This window comes from Oncorhynchus gorbuscha, linkage group LG07, assembly GCF_021184085.1.
Source record: "Oncorhynchus gorbuscha isolate QuinsamMale2020 ecotype Even-year linkage group LG07, OgorEven_v1.0, whole genome shotgun sequence".
Classification (NCBI taxonomy): Eukaryota; Metazoa; Chordata; class Actinopteri; order Salmoniformes; family Salmonidae; genus Oncorhynchus; species Oncorhynchus gorbuscha.
In genome coordinates this window covers 50,976,367-50,999,981 of record NC_060179.1, presented here as the reverse complement: position 1 = coordinate 50,999,981, position 23,615 = coordinate 50,976,367, and the positions used below count along the sequence as shown (strand labels likewise).

Sequence of the window (23,615 nt, the reverse complement as noted above, 5' to 3'; positions counted from 1 at the left end):
CCCTTCTGAAAAAACCTACACTCGATCCCTCCGATGTCAACAATTACAGACCAGTATCCCTTCTTTCTTTTCTCTCCAAAACTCTTGAACGTGCCGTCCTTGGCCAGCTCTCCCGCTATCTCTCTCTGAATGACCTTCTTGATCCAAATCAGTCAGGTTTCAAGACTAGTCATTCAACTGAGACTGCTCTCCTCTGTATCACGGAGGCGCTCCGCACTACTAAAGCTAACTCTCTCTCCTCTGCTCTCATCCTTCTAGATCTATCGGCTGCCTTCGATACTGTGAACCATCAGATCCTCCTCTCCACCCTCTCCGAGTTGGGCATCTCCGGCGCGGCCCACACTTGGATTGCGTCCTACCTGACAGGTCGCTCCTACCAGGTGGCGTGGCGAGAATCTGTCTCCTCACCACGCGCTCTCACCACTGGTGTCCCCCAGGGCTCTGTTCTTGGCCCTCTCCTATTCTCGCTATATACCAAGTCACTTGGCTCTGTCATAACCTCACATGGTCTCTCTTATCATTGCTATGCAGACGACACACAATTAATCTTCTCCTTTCCCCCTTCTGATGACCAGGTGGCGAATCGCATCTCTGCATGTCTGGCAGACATATCAGTGTGGATGACGGATCACCACCTCAAGCTGCACCTCGGCAAGACGGAGCTGCTCTTCCTCCCGGGGAAGGACTGCCCGTTCCATGATCTCGCCATCACGGTTGACAACTCCATTGTGTCCTCCTCCCAGAGCGCCAAGAACCTTGGCGTGATCCTGGACAACACCCTGTCGTTCTCAACCAACATCAAGGCGGTGGCCCGTTCCTGTAGGTTCATGCTCTACAACATCCGCAGAGTACGACCCTGCCTCACACAGGAAGCGGTGCAGGTCCTAATCCAGGCACTTGTCATCTCCCGTCTGGATTACTGCAACTCGCTGTTGGCTGGGCTCCCTGCCTGTGCCATTAAACCCCTTCAACTCATCCAGAACGCCGCAGCCCGTCTGGTGTTCAACCTTCCCAAGTTCTCTCACGTCACCCCGCTCCTCCGTTCTCTCCACTGGCTTCCAGTTGAAGCTCGCATCCGCTACAAGACCATGGTGCTTGCCTACGGAGCTGTGAGGGGAACGGCACCTCAGTACCTCCAGGCTCTGATCAGGCCCTACACCCAAACAAGGGCACTGCGTTCATCCACCTCTGGCCTGCTCGCCTCCCTACCACTGAGGAAGTACAGCTCCCGCTCAGCCCAGTCAAAACTGTTTGCTGCCCTGGCCCCCCAATGGTGGAACAAACTCCCTCACGACGCCAGGACAGCGGAGTCAATCACCACCTTCCGGAGACACCTGAAACCCCACCTCTTTAAGGAATACCTAGGATAGGATAAGTAATCCCTCTCACCCCCCCTAAGTTTTAGATGCACTATTGTTAAGTGACTGTCCCACTGGATGTCATAAGGTGAATGCACCAATTTGTAAGTCGCTCTGGATAAGAGCGTCTGCTAAATGACTTAAATGTAAATGTAAAAAAAGAAGCGTTCATCCATGTATACAGATGGGTAAGAGAGTCTAGATAGCTACATTCAGATATTATGCATTTCTAATTGTGTCAGAAAGTTGTTTTCATTACAAGTTAAAGCATACTGTTAGCTAGCTGGTTCGCTAGCTAACGTTGTATGCATGACCTGTGTACTAATACTATTCGTATCTCAGAGCCATTTGTATTGCTATTTATAGCCTAATGTTAGTTAATTAGCTAACATTGAACCTAGCTAATGTTATGAGTTGGGATTATGGTTCATTGTTTAGCTAGCGAGCTACATGTCTAAACAAAAGACTCCACTAGTGGTTCTGTAGCTCAGTTGGTAGAGCATGGCGCTTGTAACGCCAGAGTAGTGGGTTCGATTCCTGGGACCACCCATACGTAGAATGTATGCACACATGACTGTAAGTCGCTTTGGATAAAAGCGTCTGCTAAATGGCATATTACTATGCAAGTAACCATTTCACTGTACCGTTTACACCTTCTGTATCCTGTGCATGTGACAAATAAACTTAGATTATATTTGATATAGTGTGTGTTTACCAGAAACGGTCATGTGAAGAACATCATTACCTGCAGCAAAGTCAAATTAGGATATAATGTTAGGTCAATGAGACAGTGCCCATGTTAAAAAAAATATCCGGTAGAATGCCCTGCTTATATTTCATCACACTAATAAACATAATCTATAATTAGCTCACCATTAAATTGTAAATAACGATCTGGTTTTAGGTTTATTTTCCTGTAATAATGAATACATATTAACTAAAGTTTAGACGTTGTCAGCAATATGATATGGTGATATATAGAGCCTGTAATCAAACCCACAAATGCTGATTCTCTAGATACTCAACTAGTCTAAAGAAGGCCCGTTTAATTGCTTCTTTAATCAGGACAACAGTTTTCAGCTGTGCTAACATAATTGCAAAATGGTTTTCTAATTATCAATTAGCCTTTTAAAATGATAGACTTGTATTAGCTAACACAACATGCCATTGGAACACAGGAGTGATGGTTGCTGATAATGGTTGCTCATTGCAGTACACACCAGGAATAACAAACTATATATGTGTGCATTCGCCAGTGTCACAATATAATAAAACATCATACTGCAGCACCACACAGAAATGTTGTGTCTGTTCCTCACCTGTCGGCTGGAAAAGATGAAGACCAGGGCAGCCCCAGCAGCAGTCAGGCCCCAGGTGAGCAGAGTCCCCAGCAGGGCCTTGGTCACAGGACTGTAGCCTGGAAGCATGGTGCCAATCCTGGGGACAGAGAGATACACACAGAGGGGTGAGGAGAGAAGAGCAGCACAGGTTACTTTTAGGTTGTGTTTATGACTCAGAGTGTACGGTACATTGTAAGACAATCCCAGTAATATGAATGCTTCAAATAACCCAGATCTATGTAGGACAAGGGGGTGTGTGCCTAATCCTCTTGGATCAGTATGGCATGTTTGTGAATTACTGCCCAACATACAACTTTCTCGCTAAATAAACTTGCTTGGCATGCAAGAAGGGACAATTAGCTATTGCCTATCATTGAATTGTTCCATCTTTCTTTATGTCCAAAATAGCTCTCTACTGACATGCTGTCTCTGAAATCAATGTGCTTTGCTAGTTAGCTAGCTTGCAAAGTTCCAGAAATGTCAATGAGGAACGTGATTAAATATTTAGTATGTGCATTCCCATGTAGCTATTTTCCATATAGCAAGCTAGCTAGTATTGTCCAATGAGTTAGAATGTGTGCTGTATACTGTAAGTTCACAGTCAAACACCAAGCCAATGTCTGTTTCGATGATGCTGAGACAACTTCGCTTTTGTTCGCTGGTCTTGTTGGAACGTAACACGTGCTTTACGGCATTACTAAAATGCATGCACTATCCGGGTCCAGAATAATATATTCTAATTTGGTTGAAAAGGGTAAATTACTTACTGTCACTCCTGCACCTAAAGTCTAATCTATTTACTTCCTACTTCACTGTACGCGTATCTGTAACAGGTTGAGCACCGCCCCTTGCAAGATGCCATTGGCTAGTCCAGGTTGGCGGCGTTAATTGAAATATGATAGGACAACGAGCCTTCATTCACAAAGCCACAAACCGCATTCACTAACTTTGACATAGTCCTTCTTGAATTTAGATATGTAGCTGTCAAGTAAAAAAAAAATGTATGTGGACAATTCAAACTTCAAACTGAACATATACTACAAGGGTGTAACTGCGCCCGCAATTCGGGGGGTGTTCCTACATGTGGGTGTCCATCAGTGGAGGCTGGTGGGAAGAGCTCTAGGAAAACGGGCTCATTGTAATGGCTTGAATGACAAAATAGTGATATGATAATAATGATAAAATGTAGTTTCTATATGTTTGATACCGTTCAATGAATGGCATTCCAGACATTACGATGAGCCAGTCCTCCTTTGTTGTCCTTAAGCCATTTTGCCACAATTTTGGAAGTATGTTTGGGGTCATTGTCCATTTGGAAGACCCATTTGCGACCAAGCTTTAACTTACTGACTTATATCTTGAGATGTTGCTTCAATATATCCACATAATTTTCCTGCTTTATAATGCCATCTATTTTATGAAGTGAACCAGTCCCTCCTGCAGCAAAGCACCCCCACAACATGATGCTGCCACCCCCGTGCTTCACGGTTGGCATGGTGTTCTTCAGCTTGCAAGCCTCCCCCTTTTTCCTCCAAACATAACAATGGTCAATATGGCGAAACAGTTCTATATTTATTTCAGACTAGAGGACATTTCTCCAAAAAGTATGATCTTTATCCCCATGTGCAGTTGCAAACCGTAGTCTGGCTTTTTTATGGTAGTTTTGGAGCAGTTGCTTATTCCTTGCTGAGCGACTTTTCAGGTCATGTCGATATAGGACATGTTTAACTGTGGATATGGATACTTTTGTACCTGTTGCCTCCAGCATCTTCACAAGTTCCTTTGCTGTTGTTCTGTGATTGATTTTCACTTTTCGCACCAAAGTACGTTCATCTCTAGGAGACAGAACGCATCTCCATCCTGCAGGGTCCCATGATGTTTATACTTGCGTACTATTGTTTGTACAGATGAACGTGGTAACTTCAGGCATTTAGAATTTGGTCTTGGCTGATTTCTTTTGATTTTCCGATGATGTCAAGCAAAGAGGCACTGAGCTTGAAGGGTGGCCTTAAAATACATCCACAGGTACACCTCCAATTGACTCAAATTATGTCAATTAGCCTATCAGAGGCTTCTAAAGCCGTGACAACATTTTCTGGAATTTTCCAAGCTGTTTAAAGGAACAGTTAACTTAGTTTATGTAAACCTCTGACCAACTAGAATTGTGATTCAGTGAATTAGATGTGAAATACTCTGTCTTTAAACAATTGTTGGAAAAAATGTCTTGTGTCATGCACAAAGTAGATGTCCTAACCGACTTGCCAAAACTATAGACATTTGTGGAGTGGTTGAAAAACAAGTTTTAATGACTCCAACCTAAGTGTACGTAAACTTCCGACTGTATATGGGAGTGAGTTCTTCTCGAGGTGTGAATAATGGATGGTTCAGGGTTTTTAAGCTAGTGAGTTTTCCTTACTTTTTTGAGAAATATCATAATCAAGGTGCCATTATCCAGTTAACCAACTTGAATTAGTTTGTATTCAGTTGGTTCCATTCAAGAAGTAGCCCTGAATGGTCAGGCTGTGTGGGTCACACAACCCTATATTCCGTTTTGTGGAATCTTCCGACAAAACACAAGAAAGAGGATGGAGGGAAGCTTAGCTTTTTAGTCTACCAGCTAAAAGCATTAAAGGGATTGTTCACCTAAATGACAAAATGACATATTGGTTTCCTTACCCTGTTAGTAGGCTATGGACAAGGTTTGACACCAATCCATGCTTTGGTTTTATTTCCCTGGTACTGTCTAATATTGGTACCATGGCTTGAATGGAATTTGTGACACAAATGCCACAAAGTCATGGTACCTATATTAGCATTTTTCATGCATCATGTTAAATCATCTATAAGTGACTTTGTTGAGCTTCACAATCAATTCGAGATACTTTTAGATGATTTGGACATAATGCATGAAAAATGCTAATATCGGTATCTGTGCTTGGATTTGATTAGTGCCACAAATTCTAAAACGTTAACATTTGGAAACATTGCCAAGGAAATAAAACCAAAGCATGGATTGCTGTTATACCTTGTCCATAGACTGCTTACAAGGTCAAGAAACCAATGTGTAATTTAGTAATTTAGGTGAACTATCCCTTTAAATAGTGTGTGTGTGTGTGTGTGTGTGTGTGTGTGTGTGTGTGTGTGTGTGTGTGTGTGTGTGTGTGTGTGTGTGTGTGTGTGTGTGTGTGTGTGTGTGTGTGTGTGTTGTCGAAATAGCTTCACAGCTCTGCTTAAGTGGTCCATGCTGTGTTTTGATAAAGATAGGAGGCGATGTAAACGTTGTGGCACTCAGGAATGTTCTTTCCACACAGACCCGGTGGGAATGTTTTGAATTTCTTTCCAGTTTGGATCTCATTAACGTGTTGGCCAGTAAATCCTAATGGATCTTTAGAATTCCCCTGACCTCGAACCCCTGAAGCAGTCGTCCATCATAGATATGACTTCACAGCTCAGCACCTGCCGTAAAAGAGAGCAGAGGACACCCTTGGATGCCCACTAAGACATACTTGTTGGTTATTTATTTACAAATGGTACATCAATTTCCTTCGATATAATACAGGAAGAAAATTACTACTCTGGGGATTTAAAAACCTAAAATTACTACTCTTGGGATTAAAGACATTCCACAAATGTGCTTTTAACAAGGCACACCTGTTAATAAAAATGCATTCCAGGAGACTACTGTCACGTTGTGCCGGTTCTGCATGCAGGGCCTGCTGTATGTCAGCATCCACATCCCACACCATTGGCACGATGATACAGAACGGAGGGATGATGGGGGCCTCCTCTCCCTGCCTCTCCTCTGTGTCATAGAGATGAGACAGGGTGTCCACCCTCATGTTCTTCGAGCCTGGCCTATAGGAAAGTGTGAATTGGAACCTGGTGCAGAATAGAGCCCACCTGGCCTGTCTCGGGTTTAGGCTCGAGACTGTACTCTAGGTTGTGGTGGTCCATCTACACCAGGAAAGGGTGTTTGGACCCCTCCAACCAATGCCTCCATGCCTTCATAACCTTCTTGACCGCCAAGAGTTCCCGGTCCCCTACATCGTAGTTCCTCTGGGCGGGGCTCAGCTGCTTGGAGTAGAAGGCGCAGGGCCGCAGCTTTGGAAGGGTTCCGGTGCACTGACACAGCACTACCCTGATTCCTACTTCGGAGGCATCCACCTTGACGATGAAGGAGAGTGAGGGGTCAGGATGTGCCAGCATGTGACCAGTAGTGAAGCGTGCCTTCAGTGTCTCGAATGCCCTCTCCGCCTCCACTGTCCAACGAAGCCGCTGGGGACCTCCTCTCAACAGGAAGGTAAGAGGCTCGACCACCGTGCTGAAGCCCCAGATGAATCTCCGGAAATAGTTGGCAAACCCCAGGAATCGCTTGACTGCTTTCCTGGAGTTGGGGATGGGCCTTGACCTGACTGCGCTGACGCGTTGCTCCTCCTTCTCCACTCCCTCCGTGGATATGAGGTAGCCCAAAAAGGACAGGGACCGCTGGAAAAACATTTTATTTTCTTGTTTAACATATAGATGATGCTCCAACAGTCTTCCCAGCACAGACCTGACCAACGAGACATCTTGTGTGAGGTCAGCAGAATAGACCAAAATGTTGTCTATATAAACCACAACGCCCTGTCCTAGCATTTCCCAAAACACTTTGTTAATAAAGGCCTGGAAGACAGAAGGCGCATTAGACAGTCCAAAGGGCATTACGAGATACTCATAATGCCCCGTGGTCATGGAAAGGCCGTTGCCTGCACGCATGCACACCAGATTGTAGGCGCTCCTCAAGTCCAGTTTGTGAAGCCCCATGCATTTACATGCATTTATGACATCCAGTGGAACAGCCACTTTACAATAGTGCATCTAAATATTTTAAGGGGGGGGGGTGAGAAGGATTACTTTATCCTATCCTAAGTATTCCTTAAAGAGGTGGGGTTTCAGGTGTCTCCGGAAGGTGGTGATTGACTCCGCTGTCCTGGCGTCGTGAGGGAGTTTGTTCCACCATTGGGGAGCCAGAGCAGCGAACAGTTTTGACTGGGCTGAGCGGGAACTGTACTTCCTCAGTGGTAGGGAGGCGAGCAGGCCAGAGGTGGATGAACGCAGTGCCCTTATTTGGGTGTAGGGCCTGATCAGAGCCTGGAGGTACTGAGGTGCCGTTCCCCTCACAGCTCCGTAGGCAAGCACCATGGTCTTGTAGCGGATGCGAGCTTCAACTGGAAGCCAGTGGAGAGAGCGGAGGAGCGGGGTGACGTGAGAGAACTTGGGAAGGTTGAACACTAGACGGGCTGCGGCGTTCTGGATGAGTTGTAGGGGTTTAATGGCACAGGCAGGGAGCCCAGCCAACAGCGAGTTGCAGTAATCCAGACGGGAGATGACAAGTGCCTGGATTAGGACCTGCGCCGCTTCCTGTGTGAGGCAGGGTCGTACTCTGCGGATGTTGTAGAGCATGAATCTACAGGAACGGGCCACCGCCTTGATGTTAGTTGAGAACGACAGGGTGTTGTCCAGGATCACGCCAAGGTTCTTAGCGCTCTGGGAGGAGGACACAATGGAGTTGTCAACCGTGATGGCGAGATCATGGAACGGGCAGTCCTTCCCCAGGAGGAAGAGCAGCTCCGTCTTGCCGAAGTTCAGCTTGAGGTGGTGATCCGTCATCCACACTGATATGTCTGCCAGACATGCAGAGATGCGATTCGCCACCTGGTCATCAGAAGGGGGAAAGGAGAAGATTAATTGTGTGTCGTCTGCATAGCAATGATAGGAGAGACCATGTGAGGTTATGACAGAGCCAAGTGACTTGGTGTATAGCGAGAATAGGAGAGGGCCTAAAACAGAGCCCTGGGGGACACCAGTGGTGAGAGCGCGTGGTGAGGAGACAGATTCTCGCCACGCCAACTGGTAGGAGCGACCTGTCAGGTAGGACGCAATCCAAGCGTGGGCCGCGCCAGAGATGCCCAACTCGGAGAGGGTGGAGAGGAGGATCTGATGGTTCACAGTATCGAAGGCAGCCGATAGGTCTAGAAGGATGAGAGCAGAGGAGAGAGAGTTAGCTTTAGCGGTGCGGAGCGCCTCCGTGATACAGAGAAGAGCAGTCTCAGTTGAATGACTAGTCTTGAAACCTGACTGATTTGGATCAAGAAGGTCATTCTGAGAGAGATAGCGGGAGAGCTGACCAAGGACGGCACGTTCAAGAGTTTTGGAGAGAAAAGAAAGAAGGGATACTGGTCTGTAGTTGTTAACATCGGAGGGATCGTGTGTAGGTTTTTTCAGAAGGGGTGCAACTCTCGCTCTCTTGAAGACGGAAGGGACGTAGCCAGCGGTCAGGGATAAGTTGATGAGCGAGGTGAGGTAAGGGAGAAGGTCTCCGGAAATGGTCTGGAGAAGAGAGGAGGGGATAGGGTCGAGCGGGCAGGTTGTTGGGCGGCCGGCCGTCACAAGACGCGAGATTTCATCTGGAGAGAGAGGGAGAAAGAGGTCAGAGCACAGGGTAGGGCAGTGTGAGCAGAACCAGCAGTGTCGTTTGACTTAGCAAACGAGGATCAGATGTCGTCGACCTTCTTTTCAAAATGGTTGACGAAGTCATCTGCAGAGAGGGAGGAGGGGGAGGGGGGAGGAGGATTCAGGAGGGAGGAGAAGGTGGCAAAGAGCTTCCTAGGGTTAGAGGCAGATGCTTGGAATTTAGAGTGGTAGAAAGTGGTTTTAGCAGCAGAGACAGAGGAGGAAAATGTAGAGAGGAGGGAGCGAAAGGATGCCAGGTCCGCAGGGAGGCGAGTTTTCCTCCATTTCCGCTCGGCTGCCCGGAGCCCTGTTCTGTGAGCTCGCAATGAGTTGTCAAGCCACGGAGCGGGAGGGGAGGACCGAGCCGGCCTGGAAGATAGGGGACATAGAGAGTCAAAGGATGCAGAAAGGGAGGAGAGGAGGGTTGAGGAGGCAGAATCAGGAGATAGGTTGGAGAAGGTTTGAGCAGAGGGAAGAGATGATAGGATGGAAGAGGAGAGAGTAGCGGGGAAGAGAGAGCGAAGGTTGGCACGGCGCGATACCATCCGAGTAGGGGCAGTGTGGGAAGTGTTGGATGAGAGCGAGAGGGAAAAGGATACAAGGTAGTGGTCGGAGACTTGGAGGGGAGTTGCAATGAGGTTAGTGGAAGAACAGCATCTAGTAAAGATGAGGTCGAGCGTATTGCCTGCCTTGTGAGTAGGGGGGGAAGGTGAGAGGGTGAGGTCAAAAGAGGAGAGGAGTGGAAAGAAGGAGGCAGAGAGGAATGAGTCAAAGGTAGACGTGGGGAGGTTAAAGTCGCCCAGAACTGTGAGAGGTGAGCCGTCGTCAGTAAAGGAGCTTATCAATGCATCAAGCTCATTGATGAACTCTTCGAGGGGACCTGGAGGGCGATAAATGATAAGGATGTTAAGCTTGAAAGGGCTGGTAACTGTGACAGCATGAAATTCAAAGGAGGCGATAGACAGATGGGTAAGGGGAGAAAGAGAGAATGACCACTTGGGAGAGATAAGGATCCCCATGCCACCACCCCGCTGACCAGAAGCTCTCAGGGTGTGCGAGAACACGTGGGCGGACGAAGAGAGAGCAGTAGGAGTAGCAGTGTTATCTGTGGTGATCCATGTTTCTGTCAGTGCCAAGAAGTCGAGGGACTGGAGGGAGGCATAGGCTGAGATGAACTCTGCCTTGTTGGCCGCAGATCGGCAGTTCCAGAGGCTACCGGAGACCTGGAACTCCACGTGGGTCGTGCGCGCTGGGACCACCAGATTAGGGTGGCAGCGGCCACGCGGTGTGGAGCGTTTGTATGGTCTGTGCAGAGAGGAGAGAACAGGGATAGACAGACACATAGTTGACAGGCTACAGAAGAGGCTACGCTAATGCAAGGAGATTGGAATGACAAGTGGACTACACGTCTCGAATGTTCAGAAAGTTAAGCTTACGTAGCAAGAATCTTATTGACTAAAATGATTAAAATGATACAGTACTGCTGAAGTAGGCTAGCTGGCAGTGGCTGCGTTGTTGACTTTGTAGGCTAGCTGGCAGTTGCTGCGTTGTTGACACTACACTAATCAAGTCGTTCCGTTGAGTGTAATAGTTTCTACAGTGCTGCTATTCGGGGCTAGCTGGCTAGCTAGCAGTGTTGATTACGTTACGTTGCGTTAAAAGAACGACAATAGCTGGCTAGCTAACCTAGAAAATCGCTCTAGACTACACAATTATCTTTGATACACAGACGGCTATGTAGCTAGCTATGTAGCTAGCTACGATCAAACAAATCAAACCGTTGTGCTGTAAAGAAATGAAATGAAAAATGTGATACTACCTGTGGAGCGAAGCGGAATGCGACCGGGTTGTTGAGTGCGGAAGTTCTATTCAGTAGACGTTGGCTAGCTGTTGGCTAGCTAGCAGAGTCTCCTACGTTAAGGACGACAAATAGCTGGCTAGCTAACCTCGGTAAATTAAGATAATCACTCTAAGACTACACGCTCTAAACTACACAATTATCTTGGATACGAAGACAGCAAAGACAACTATGTAGCTAGCTAACACTACACTAATCAAGTCGTTCAGTTGAGTGTAATAGTTTCTACAGTGCTGCTATTCGGTAGACGGTGGACGTTTGCTAGCTGGCTAGCTGCTGGGCAGATAGCAGTGTAGACTACGTTAGGACGACGAAATACGATGTTGCAATAGAAGTGCTGACTGTTTCACTTTGTTGTCCTCTTTCTTTTCCTTTTTCTTCTGTCCTTCTTTTGTCCTTATTTTGTCTTCCTTTCTTCTGTTAACTAGACAATTTTTGTTGTTATTCTTTGTAAGCTAGCTAGCTTCTTACAGGAGAGTCCCTAGCAACTGCTTAGCAACAAGTAAACAATTCTGCTAGCAATTCAACTAGCTAAGATAACTGTACAATTTTATGAAAAATAGTTAATTTTTCAAAAGCCCGTCTTTTTTGGTTTGTTCCTGGTTTTGTCTTCTATTGAGTCTTGCAGTTTTCTCTTGATTTTTTCGATGTACTTCACTCTAAAAAAACATTTAAATCTCAATATATACAGGAGCTCATTTTTCAGCAGCTGCTCAATTTAGAACTCCGGAACACAAATCTTTGTTTGAAGATGGTTGGGATGAGGGTAAAGGATAGCTGAAGTTAAAAGTGGCTTTATTCAGTGTTCGATAATCAATGCAGGGGTGCAGTCTCCCATCTTTATTCTTAACAAAAATAACCTAGAGGAGGCTGGTGACGTAGAGGGACAGATAAAACCCTGCTGGAGGCTCTCTTGTACGTAGGTCTCCATGACCTCATTCTCCGCATAGGAGAGGGGTTAGACGTATACTTATCGGTGTGCAAAGTTTTAGACTGATCCAATGAACCATTGCATATCAGTTCAAAATGTTGTATCAAGATGGCCCAAATGTGCCTAATTGGTTTATAAATACATTTTCAAGTTCATAATTGTTTACTCTTCTCAAACAATAGCATGGTATTCTTTCACTGTAATAGCTACTGGAAATTGGACAATGCAGTTAGCTTAACAAGAATTTAAGCTTTCTGCCCATATCAGATATGTCTATGCTTGGAAACATGGAGATTGATACTCACTATTTTTTACACTATTTAGTTGATATTAAAACATTTTAAGGACTGGGGAGATTTTCAGGATAAAAAAGAAATGGAATGGAGCTAAGCACAGGCAAAATCCTAGAGGTAAACCTGGTTCAGTGTGCTTTCCACCAGACACTTGGAGATTCATTTACAGCAGGACAATAACCTAAAACACAAGGCCAAATCTACACTGGAGTTGCTTACCAAGAAGACAGTGAATGTTCCTGAGTGGCGAAGTTACAGTTTTTACTTAAATCTGCTGGAAAATCTTTGGCATGACCTGAAAATGGTTGGCAAGCCATGATCAACAACCAAATTCGACAGAGCCTGAAGAATTTTGAAAAGAACAATGGGCAAATGTTGCACAATCTAGGTGTGGAAAGCTCTGAGAGACTTACCCAGAAAGACTCACAGCTGTAATCGCTGCCATATGTGTTTATATAAAGTAAGGACTCCGAGGTGTGAATACTTATGTTAATTAGATATTTCTGTATTTAATTTTCAATCCCTTTGCTAATATTTCTAAAAACATGTTTTCACTTTGTCAGTATGGGATATTGTTTGTAGATGGGTGATACAAATAATCAATTTAATTTTTGAATTCAGAATGTAACACAAGAAAATGTGGAATAAGTCAAGAGATACTTTCCGAAGGTACTGTATGTTAGCAATTTGATGATTTCATTTGGTAATTTCATGCACAGCCTTAAGATTACAGTAAGGGGAAAATAATTGCCCAAATCACATGATTACACATGCTGGTCATTTATGAACATTTGAACATCTTGGCCACGTTCTGTTATAATCTCCACCCGGCACAGCCAGAAGAGGACTGGCCACCCCACATATGCTCTCTCTAATTCTCTCTTTCTTTCTCTCTCTCGGAGGACCTGAGCCCTAGGACCGTGCCCCAGGACTACCTGACATGATGGCTCCTTGCTGTCCCCAGTCCACCTGACTGTGCTGCTGCTCCAGTTTCAACTGTTCTGCCTTATTATTATTTGACCATGCTGGTCATTTATGAACATTTGAACATCTTGGTCATTTTCTGTTATAATCTCTACCCGGCACAGCCAGAAGAGGACTGGCCACCCCACATAGCCCGGTTCCTCTCTAGGTTTCTTCCTAGGTTTTGGCCTTTCTAGGGAGTTTTTCCTAGCCACCGTGCTTTTACACCTGCATTGTTTGCTGTTTGGGGTTTTAGGCTGGGTTTCTGTACAGCACTTTGAGATATCAGCTGATGTACGAAGGGCTATATAAATAAATTTGATTTGATTTGATTTGATTTATTTACAATTTAAGGAGTGTGGTTTGAGCTACTGTGGCCGCCATCTTAGATATTCTATATTTTCTGCAGATTTGGCACTGGTGTTACCATCACTGGTGTAACAGTTCCTGCTGGTTTTAATTAAGTAGTCGGAAGATTAGTCACTGGTGTTACTTGTCACTGGTGTTACTGTCACTGGTGTTATTATAGAAAAATGTGTTATGGTGAAAGTAAATTATTACTAAACAAAAACTAACTAATTTTATCATAATGCTTTTCTGTCTTTTTTTATATATGTGAATTAAATAGTCAAGTTACATTATGGAAAGCCTGAATTTGTCACGCCCTGATCTGTTTCACCTGTCCCTGTGATTTTCTCCACCCCCTCCAGGTGTCACTTATTTTCCCCAGTGTATTTATCCCAGTGTTTCCTGTCTCTCTGTGCCAGTTCGTCTTGTATGTTCCAAGTCAACCAGCGGGTTTCCCGTTCGCCTGCTTTTTCGTTTTGACCCTTGCCTGTTTCACGAGCCTGTCTGCCACTCTGTACCTCTTGGACTCTGATCTGGTTTTGATGTTTTGCCTGTTCACGGCCATTCTCTTGCCTACTCCTTTTGGATTAATAAATATTGCAAGACTCCAACCATCTGCTCCCTGTGTCTCGCCTTGTGTCGTGATAGAATTGTCAAATTAAATATACTGTACAGTTGAAGTCGGAAGTTTACATACAGTTTACATATTAGAAGCTTCTAATAGGCTAATTGACGTCAATTGGAGGTGTACCTGTGGATGTATTTCAAGGCCTACCTTCAACCTCGATGCCTCTTTGCTTGGCATCATGGGAAAATCAAAAGAAATCAGCCTGAACCTCCACAAGTCTGGTTCATCCTTGGGTGCAATTTCCAAACACCTGAAAATACGGCGAATAATAGTACGAGTATAAACATCATGGGACCACGCAGCCATCATACCGCTCAGGAAGGAGACGTGTTCTGTCTCCTAGAGATGAATTTACTTTGGTGCGAAAAGTACAAATCAATCCCAGAACAACAGCAAATGACCTTGTGAAGATGCTGGAGGCAACAGGTACAAAAGTATCGATATCCACAGTAAAACATGTCCTATATCGACATAACCTAAAGGTCGCTCTGCAAGGAAGAAGTGACTGCTCCAAAACCACCATAAAAAAAAGACAGACTATGGTTTGCAACTGCACATGGGGACAAAGATCGTACTTTTTGGAGAAATGTCCTCTGGTCTGATGAAACAAAAATAGAACTGTTTGGCCATAATGACCATCATTATTTCAAATCAAATCCAATCCAAAATCAAATCTAGAATTGTGTTACGTTCCCCAGTTTATGTGTTGTAGTTTGTGTATTTGCATGTGTTTATTTCAGGAAATGGCTTCCTGAAATCCCTCAAGCAGCTGATTGGTCGACTCCATGGCTAATTGGAGAGCTGACCCCGCCCCCTCGTCAAGACGCAGCTGTCTCCAATTACCCATTCAATCTGAAGCTATATAAAAGCCAGTGTTCTGTTCAGGAGAGAGAGATTTTCTGGGAGGTCATTGCAGAGATTTTGCAAGTGAGTTTTGCTGGGAGGTCATTGCAGAGATTTTGCTAGAGAGATTTTGCTAGAGAGATTTTGCTAGAGAGATTTTGCTAGAGAGATTTTGCTAGAGAGATTTTGCTAGAGAGATTTTGCTGGGAGTTCATTGCTGAGAGTTGGTATGTTTTGTGAGTTTGTTGCTCAGATAGAGCTTATTTGATGTCCTTTCTTAGTTTGTTTGTGAAATTGTTTAATATTCTGTTTCATTTGTTCCCAGGGGAGAAGGGGAAGGCACCTAGGGAGTGCTTAGGCAAGAGGCCCGCGGGCATACATATACCCGTAGCATATTCGCTGTCTAGGCACACTAGGTAAGACCTGGGTGGACCACTCCCTGTATTTTGGTTAGGGCACCAGGTGGTGCTAAATTAGGTAAGTAGTGGGTAGGCAGGTAAGATAGCAGAGGGGGGGCTTTGAGATTTACTTTCTTTGCTTTGGTTCCGTCCAGCCCCTTTTCCCCATATTACCGTGTAAAGGAATAAAGTCCTTGTAAACGGTACCACATTCTGCCTGATGTCATTCTTACTTGCACCTACAGTCCAGACCTTCTTCACTTCACGGAGAGTTTAGTTGTAGCAGGGTGTTGCGTTCCCTCTTCATAGAGGCGTGCGTAACAAATCAGCTTTCTATTTCGCAACAAAGCATCCTTCACTCACGCCGCCAAACTTACCCTAGTAAAACTGACTATCCTACCGATCCTTGACTTTGGCGATCTCATCTACAAAATAGCTTCCAATGCTCTACTCAGCAAACTGGATGCAGTCTATCACAGTGCCATCCGTTTTGTTACCAAATCACCTCATACCGCCCACGACTGCGACATGTATTCTCTAGTCGGCTGGCCCTCGCTAGATATTCGTCGCCAGACCCACTTTCTCCAGGTCATCTATAAGTCTATGCTACGTAAAGCTCCGCCTTATCTCAGTTCACTGGTCACGATAACAACACCCACCCATAGCACACGTTCCAGCAGGTATATCTCACTGATCACCCCCAAAGCCAACACCCCATGTGGCCGCCTTTCCTTCCAGTTCTCTGCTGCCAGTGACTGGAACGAATTGTGAAAATCGCTGAAGTTGGACTTTTATTTCCCTCACCAACTTTAAACATCAGCTAACCGATCGCTGCAGCTGTACATAGTCCATATGTAAATAGTCCACCCAATCTACCTACCTCCTCCCCAACTGTTTTTATTTACTTTTCTGCTCTATTGCACACCAGTATCTCTACTTGCACATCATCTGCACATGTATCACTCCAGTGTTAATCTGCTAAATTGTAATTATTTGCTCCTATGGCCTATTTATTGCCTACCTCCTCATGCCTTTTGCACACACTGTATATAGACTTTCTTTTTATACTGTATCATTGACTTATTGTGTTATTGGCTTGTTTATTGTTTACTCCATGTGTAACTCTGTTGTCTGTGTCACACTGCTTTGCTTTATCTTGGCCAGGTCGCAGTTGCAAATGAGAACTTGTTCTCAACTAGCCTACCTGCTTAAATAAAGGTGAAATAATTATATTTTTTATTGTTTGGAGGAAAAAGGGGGAGGCTTGCAAGCCGAAGAACACCATCCTAACCGTGAAGCACGGGGGTGGCAGCATCATGTTGTGGGGGTGCTTTGTTGCAGGATTGACTGGTGCACGTCACAAAATAGATGGCATCATGAGAATGGAAAATTATGTGGCTATATTGAAGCAACATCTCAAGACATCAGTGTTAAAGCTTGATCGCAAATGGGTCTTCCAAATGGACAAAGACCCCAAGCATTCTTCCAAAATTGTGGCAAAATGGCTTAAGGACAACAAAGTCAAGGTATTGGAGTGGCCATCACAAAGCCCTGACGTCAGTCCTATAGAACATTTGTGGGCTGACTGAAAAAGTGTGTGTGAGCAAGGAGACCTACAAACCTGACTGTTACACCAGCTCTGTCAGGAGGAATGGGCCAAAATTCACCCAACTTATTGTGTGAAGCTTGTGGAAGGCTATCCGAAATGTTTGACCCAAGTTAAACAAGTTCAAGTCAATGCTACCAAATACTAATTGAGTGTATGTTAACTTCTGAACCACTGGGAATGTGATGAAAGAAATAAAAGCTGAAATGAGTCATTCTCTCTAGTATTATTCTGACATTTCACATTCTTGTGACTAATTCTTAAAATAAAGTGTCAACCCTAATTGACCTAAAACAGGGAATATTTACTGGGATTACATTTCAGGAATTGTGAAAAATGAGTTTAAATGTATTTGGCTAAGGTGTATGTAAACTTTCGACTTTAACTGTAGGTAACATTCGTGACAAAAGGCAACACAAGCATTTTTTGGTTATTTAATATAGTAAAAATATCCAAATACATTAAGCTGTCATTTATGTGGATTTATATTGTTAAGAGGTTAATGATTTTCTGACTAATATATATTAAATTACAATATAAAGGCAACATGCAACAATTTCGAAGATTTTACTGAGTTACAGTTCATATAAAGAAATCCGTCAATTGAAATAAATTAATTTGGCCCTAATATATGGATTTCACATGACTAGTGATACAGATATGCATCTGTTGGTCACAGACTCCCTTTTTGTAAGTTAGGGGTGTGGATCAGAAAACCAGTCACTATTAGGTGTGACCACCATTTACCTCATGCAGTGTGACACATATCCTTCGCATAGAGTTGATCAGGCTGTTTATTGTGGCCTGTGGAATGTTCCACTCCTTTTCAATGGCTCTGTGAAGTTGCTGGATATTGGCGGGAACTGGAACACATGTCAACTGTTGTACACGTCAATCCAGAGCATCACAAACATGCTCATTGGGTGACATGTCTTGTGAGTATGCAGGCCATGGAAGAACTGGGACATTTTCAGCTTCCAGGAATTGTGTATAGATCCTTGCTACATGGGGCTTTGCATTATCATGCTTAAACATGAGGTGATGGAGGGAGAATCACACGACAATGGGCCTCAGGATCTCATTACGGTATCTCTGTGCATTCAAATTGCCATCGATAAAATGCAATTGTGTTTGTTGTCCATAGCTTATGCCTGCCCCTATCATAACCCCACCGCCACCATGGGGCACTCTGTTCACAACGTAGACTTCATCAAACCACTTGCCACAGGATGCCAATTGAAACCGGGATTAATCTGTGAAGAGCTCATTTCTCCAGAGTGCCAAGGTAAGCATGTGTCCACTGAAGTCGGTTTACGACAACGAACTACAGTCAGCTCAAGACCCTTTTGAGGATGACGAGCATGCAGATGAGCTTCCTTGAGATGGTTTCTTACAGTTTGTGCAGAAATGATTCGGTTGTGCAAACCCAGTTTCATCAGCTGTCCAGTTGGCTGGTCTCAGACGATCCCGCAGGTGAAGAAGCTGGATGTGGAGGTCCTGGGCTGGCGTGGTTACACGTGGTCTACGGTTGTGAGGCCGGTTGGACATACTGCAAAATTCTCAAAAACAACGTTGGACGCAGCTTTTGGTAGAGAAATGAACATTCCTGCAGTCAGCATGACAATTGCACGCTCCTTCAAAACTGTGACAGTGTGTTGTGTGACAAAACTGCATATGTTAGAGTGGCCTTTTATTGTCCCCATCACAAGGTGCACCTGTGTGATGATCATGCTGTTTCATCAGCTTCTTGATATGCCACACCTGTCAGGTGGATGGATTATCTTGGCTCACTAACAGAGATGTGCACCAAATCTGAGAGAAATACGCTTTTTGTGTGTATGGAACATTTCTGGGATCTTTTATTTCAGCTCATGAAACATGGGACCAACATTTTACATGTTGCGGTTATATTTTTGTTCAATATATATTTTTTCATTGTCTGGTCAAAAAACAACATTTTCGTAGAAAGACCCATGTAACAGATGTAACAAGGCACAGGTGATGTCCCTGGTGTTTTATCTTAAAGGCCACTTATTGTCATCTGGAAGAATCAAGGTGGCCTGTGGGTTCTGTGTTCGTGAACCTGACCGTATTTGATCACAAACAAACACCTCTGCACTTTAGTAAGGACATCTCACATACACTATGTGTCTTGTCCATCATAACAGAATGACAAAGTTATCCGTGAAATCCAATGCCTGAGAAATTCAGAACATTTAGCTTCATGAAACCGAGTGTCTCTAAAGAGGTTACTTCTTTGAAGTAGGCTACTACTCCTCTGGGGAGGTACCTGATCTGGTATCTTGTACCAAGACTACAAAGGCATTTCTCACTTTACAGAGGCCTGTAAAATGCCATGCACTAGGAGTTAATGGGTGTGGGGAATGGAAAGTGTGCATTTAGGAAAAGTCGAGAATTTAAATTATTCTCATATAACAGGGGATAGTGGATCAGATCGGTAACTATGATGGTACTGAATGTTCCACTCGCCTGAACCACTTTGGCACCTGGATGTGTTGATGATGTGCGGGACGTGTTGATGTGTTTGTTCTGTGCTAAGCGGCTCCTGGGTCGGTGGGCTGCCGGGGTATTCCAGCTATGCGTGTCTGAGGGGAAACAGGACAGAGGCAATCATTCATCCTGCCTTCTATCTACCCGCCTGCCATCCCCCCACCCACAATGGGCCACATCCTCTCTCTCTTTCTCTCTGTCAGTCTCTCACACACACACTCTCTCTCTCTCTCTCTCTCTCTCCCTCTCTCTCTCTCTCTCTTGCTCTCTCGCTGTCTCCGTGATGAATGAACTGCAATGGAACAAAGCCAATCAGAGAGAAAAGTACAAGACAAAGACCAAAAAACAACAACCCTGAAAAACCGACAGGGGCTTCATTCCTGTCAACAGTTCATCCATTAGAGCCAATCTTGAAGGTGGGTGGCCCTAGCTGGGAAGTGGTGGGGTATGTGTGTGGAAGTGTGGGGGTAGTTCAGCTCCGAGTGACCCCACACTGAACTGTAAGGGAAGTATAGGAGAGCAGAGTGGTGGTGTTGGTGAGAGAGAAGGATTGGATGTGTGTGGTGGGGGTGGGGGGTGGGTGGGTTGTGGTGGGGGGGGGGTGAAGGGAGGAGAGGAAGAAAAAAAAGCAGGAGCTCACTTTCTGGAGAAGGTTCAGTTATGAAAACAAAAGTATTGTAACAGATGGGGCCAGCTGCACCTTGGAAACAGCATAAAAGCGGGTCCGGGAGAGCCAAGGGAGCTTATCAGCCTCACAGGAGAGCCAGAGGGACGCTGACTGACGGGGCTCGCGGCGGCAGACACACACTTTAGCACTGCGGGGGGGAGATATAAAAGCACTCTCCCACACAGCGTCCAGTCGTCTGGCACACTCCACACTTCACTGAAGGGCTCCGTATGACTTGGGTGTGAGTTTCTCATCACGGAGAATGCTTCCTCCAGAACACCACACGACTCAACTTGAAAGGTTTTAGAGGAAAAAGAGATAGTTAATTTGGACAGCATATGACCACAAACATTCCCTCTCTTTAAAGATTGGATGTTTTTTGGGCTAAGTAGCAGCCAGGTTTCGGGGGTACATTTGTGATGTAGATATTAATGGTGGACGGGCACTGTCAAGCTGTTCGCAGAGGAAAAGATAGAAAGACAGGAAGGAACGTTTTTGAATTGTAACCCACTGTTATTGTGACTATTTTACCACCTTTAAAAAAATTGTCTTTCATCTTTTTCACATTCTCCACAACTTATCCAAACCAAGTATTGAAAAACGGAGATATTGAAGCGAAGATGGACTCCTCATTCACCTCAGAGATGTTTTACAATGCGGGGTCTATCGCAGCCCCCACCGCCAGTTACCTGGACGAGGACATCTATCTGCCGGAGGATCTGGATGTGTTCAGTGTGACCATGGCTGTTCTCTACCTGGTTGTGTGCATCGTAGGGCTGGCCGGGAACACACTGGTCATCGTGGCCGTCTTAAAGCTGGACAAGATGGCTTCTGCCACCACGGTCTACATCTTTAACCTGGCCTTGGCTGACGCCCTCTTCATGGTGGGCCTCCCCTTTATCGCCATCCAGAACTTCCAGAACCACTGGGCCTTTGGGGACCTGGCCTGCAAGCTGGTCATGGTCCTGGATGGCATCAACCAGTTCACCAGCGTCTTCTGCCTGACCGTGATGAGTATTGACCGCTACATGGCGCTGGTCGACCCACTGCGGTTCGCCCGCTGGCGCACACCTAGGCGGGCCAAGATTGTCAGTGGCTTCCTGTGGCTGTTCTCCCTGCTGCCTGTCCTCCCCATGGCCATTCACTTCTCGGCCAGGGACGGCCTGTGCACGGTGGACCCCCACGTGACCTCTGACTCCTGGTGGCTGGCCTTCCTCAGCTACACTTTTGTCCTGGGCTTCGCTCTGCCCTCCCTGGTCATGACTGTCTCCTACACTGCCCTGGTGGTCACCCTGAGGACTCACCGTTGCCAGGCCAGCTCCCCAAGCCAGGAGAGTCATTGCCTAGAGACCCAGGTCACCAAGATGGTGGTGTCGGTGGTGCTGGTGTTCGGCGTGTGCTGGCTGCCTTTCTACACCTTTAACTTCTGCTCTCTCTACCGTATGGACCTGGTGTTGACCTTCGCCAGGGGCTTTGAGTTCGTGGTGCTGCTGTCTTACTCCTGGAGCTGTGCCAACCCCATACTGTACGCCTGCCTCTCCGAATCCTTTGGACGCCACTTCCTCACCCTCCTCTGCCCCACCAAAAGGTCTCCCAGCGTGCACTGCAACCCTGACACGGAGCGCTATGACCTCAATGACACGAACGGGAGGGACATCAGTGTGGTGGCGTAGAGAAGCCAGAAAAAAATTTCACATCAGCCTCAAGGTACAATGTGGAAATGTGGAAACTTTTTTGTGTACGTATGTACCGTATGCAAACCTGCCCTATCAATTATTACCTTCATTATTGTGTATATAAGGAGGTGTTTTTTTCTTTACAAGTGTTTCTGTACAGCTGTTGTTTTTCTACTGGATAATATACTTTATATTTCTGCTCTGCTCTGGCTTTTTCCTCAGATTTGACTTCTAACACAGCTGTTGTGCATTGGCCCCGCTGCTCTAGCACACCTCGGTCATTTGATTTTCCATAACTCGTGAAATGAAGCATAAATGATGCGACAACAGAGAGGCGGTGAAAGGTGGCATGTAAACAAGATAGCAGCTATGTGTTGCTGGCCAAGACAATGAGCTCCCAGAAGACCCACAGAAGTTGACTCAATGACTTTTGGGGTGATGTCATGGTTGTCATGGAAGTCAGCTCAGAGTTGATTTCTTTAGGGGAAATTCTTACTACAGAACTGTTTGGGGTGAGATACGAAGGACAAGACGAAAAGGTGTTTGGTTCATCCCAAGATTAGTCCTATTGGATGTTCATAGAGTAAGAATGTTCACACTGTAACTATGGATGGTTTATACTTAAAATGCTTGTTGTATGTGGCTTAATATTTTTAAGTTATTCCGTCTTAACAGGGTACATTTTGTATTAGTTATAATTTAGTCGCTTTTGCCTAAATAAAATAGAGTAAGTTTTCTTGACGGAGGAAGATGAATGAAAAATATATGACTTTATGTAAACTTTATGATCAAGCAACTGATTCTTTATCAAGACAATGGACCAAGAAAATACAAGCTAGAGATGGTATATGATGGTATAATCATCGTCATAATTCTAATCATAACCATCACCGCCATCGTCATCAACACATTTTTTTGTAGTTGCTTTCATGTTGCAATTAAGCTCAACTTATTGTTATGTCAAATTAGTTTCACAGTTTACAAATATTGTTTATGGATACGTATTACACAATGCTGCTTGAATCTCACTCACTTACTCACTACTGTATCATCACCTTCCTGTTTTAAATATCAAATCTCACATGAGAGGAAGCTAACTGAAGGAATTTTCCATTAAAACATACAAATCACAATGTTGGGTTTTTCTACTTAGGTTCGTTACAAAAATAAATAATCTGTGAGGCTCAAGTTAGTGAACTACTTACATAGTTGTACAGTATGTGTGTATGACTATAGCCTCCTGGTTCACACTGAGCGTACCAAACATTAGGAACACCTGCTCTTTCCATGACATAGACTAACCAGGTGAATCCAGGTAAAAGCGATGATCCCTTACTGAAGTCACTTGTTAAATCCACTTCAATCAGTGTAGATGTAGGGGAGGCGACAGGTTAAAGAATGGTTTTCAAGCCTTGAGACAATTGAGACATGGATTGTGTATGTGTGCCATTCAGAGGGTGAGTGGGCAAGACAAAATATTGAAGTGCCTTAGAACGGGGTATGGTAGTAGGTGCCAGGTGCACCGGTTTCAGTGTCTCAAGAACTGCAACGCTGCTGGGTTTTTCACACTCAAACGTTTCCGGCGTGTATCAAGAATGGTCCACCACCCAAAGGACATCCAGCCAATTTGACACAACTGTGGGAAACATTGGAGTCAACATGGGCCAGCATCCCTGTGGAACACTTTCGACACCTTGTAGAGT

General features: G+C 45.0%; 2 protein-coding genes across 2 annotated transcripts in view; one reads left to right on the top strand and one right to left on the bottom strand.

Moving 5' to 3' along the window:
- LOC124039981 (zinc transporter ZIP11-like) overlaps positions 1-2,785 on the bottom strand; it is a 153,249-nt gene extending 150,464 nt beyond the window's left edge. The window contains 1 exon segment of the mRNA XM_046356622.1: positions 2,678-2,785. Within this exon segment, the coding sequence (XP_046212578.1) occupies positions 2,678-2,785 (108 nt within the window).
- A 17,431-nt stretch (positions 2,786-20,216) lies between these two features.
- LOC124039259 (somatostatin receptor type 5-like) lies at positions 20,217-23,284 on the top strand. Its single transcript, XM_046355181.1, has 2 exons — positions 20,217-21,943; positions 22,135-23,284. The coding sequence occupies exon 1, from the start codon at positions 20,857-20,859 to the stop codon at positions 21,907-21,909; it is 1,053 nt and encodes a 350-aa protein (XP_046211137.1). The 5' UTR covers positions 20,217-20,856; the 3' UTR covers positions 21,910-21,943; positions 22,135-23,284.
- Positions 23,285-23,615: the final 331 nt, after the last annotated feature.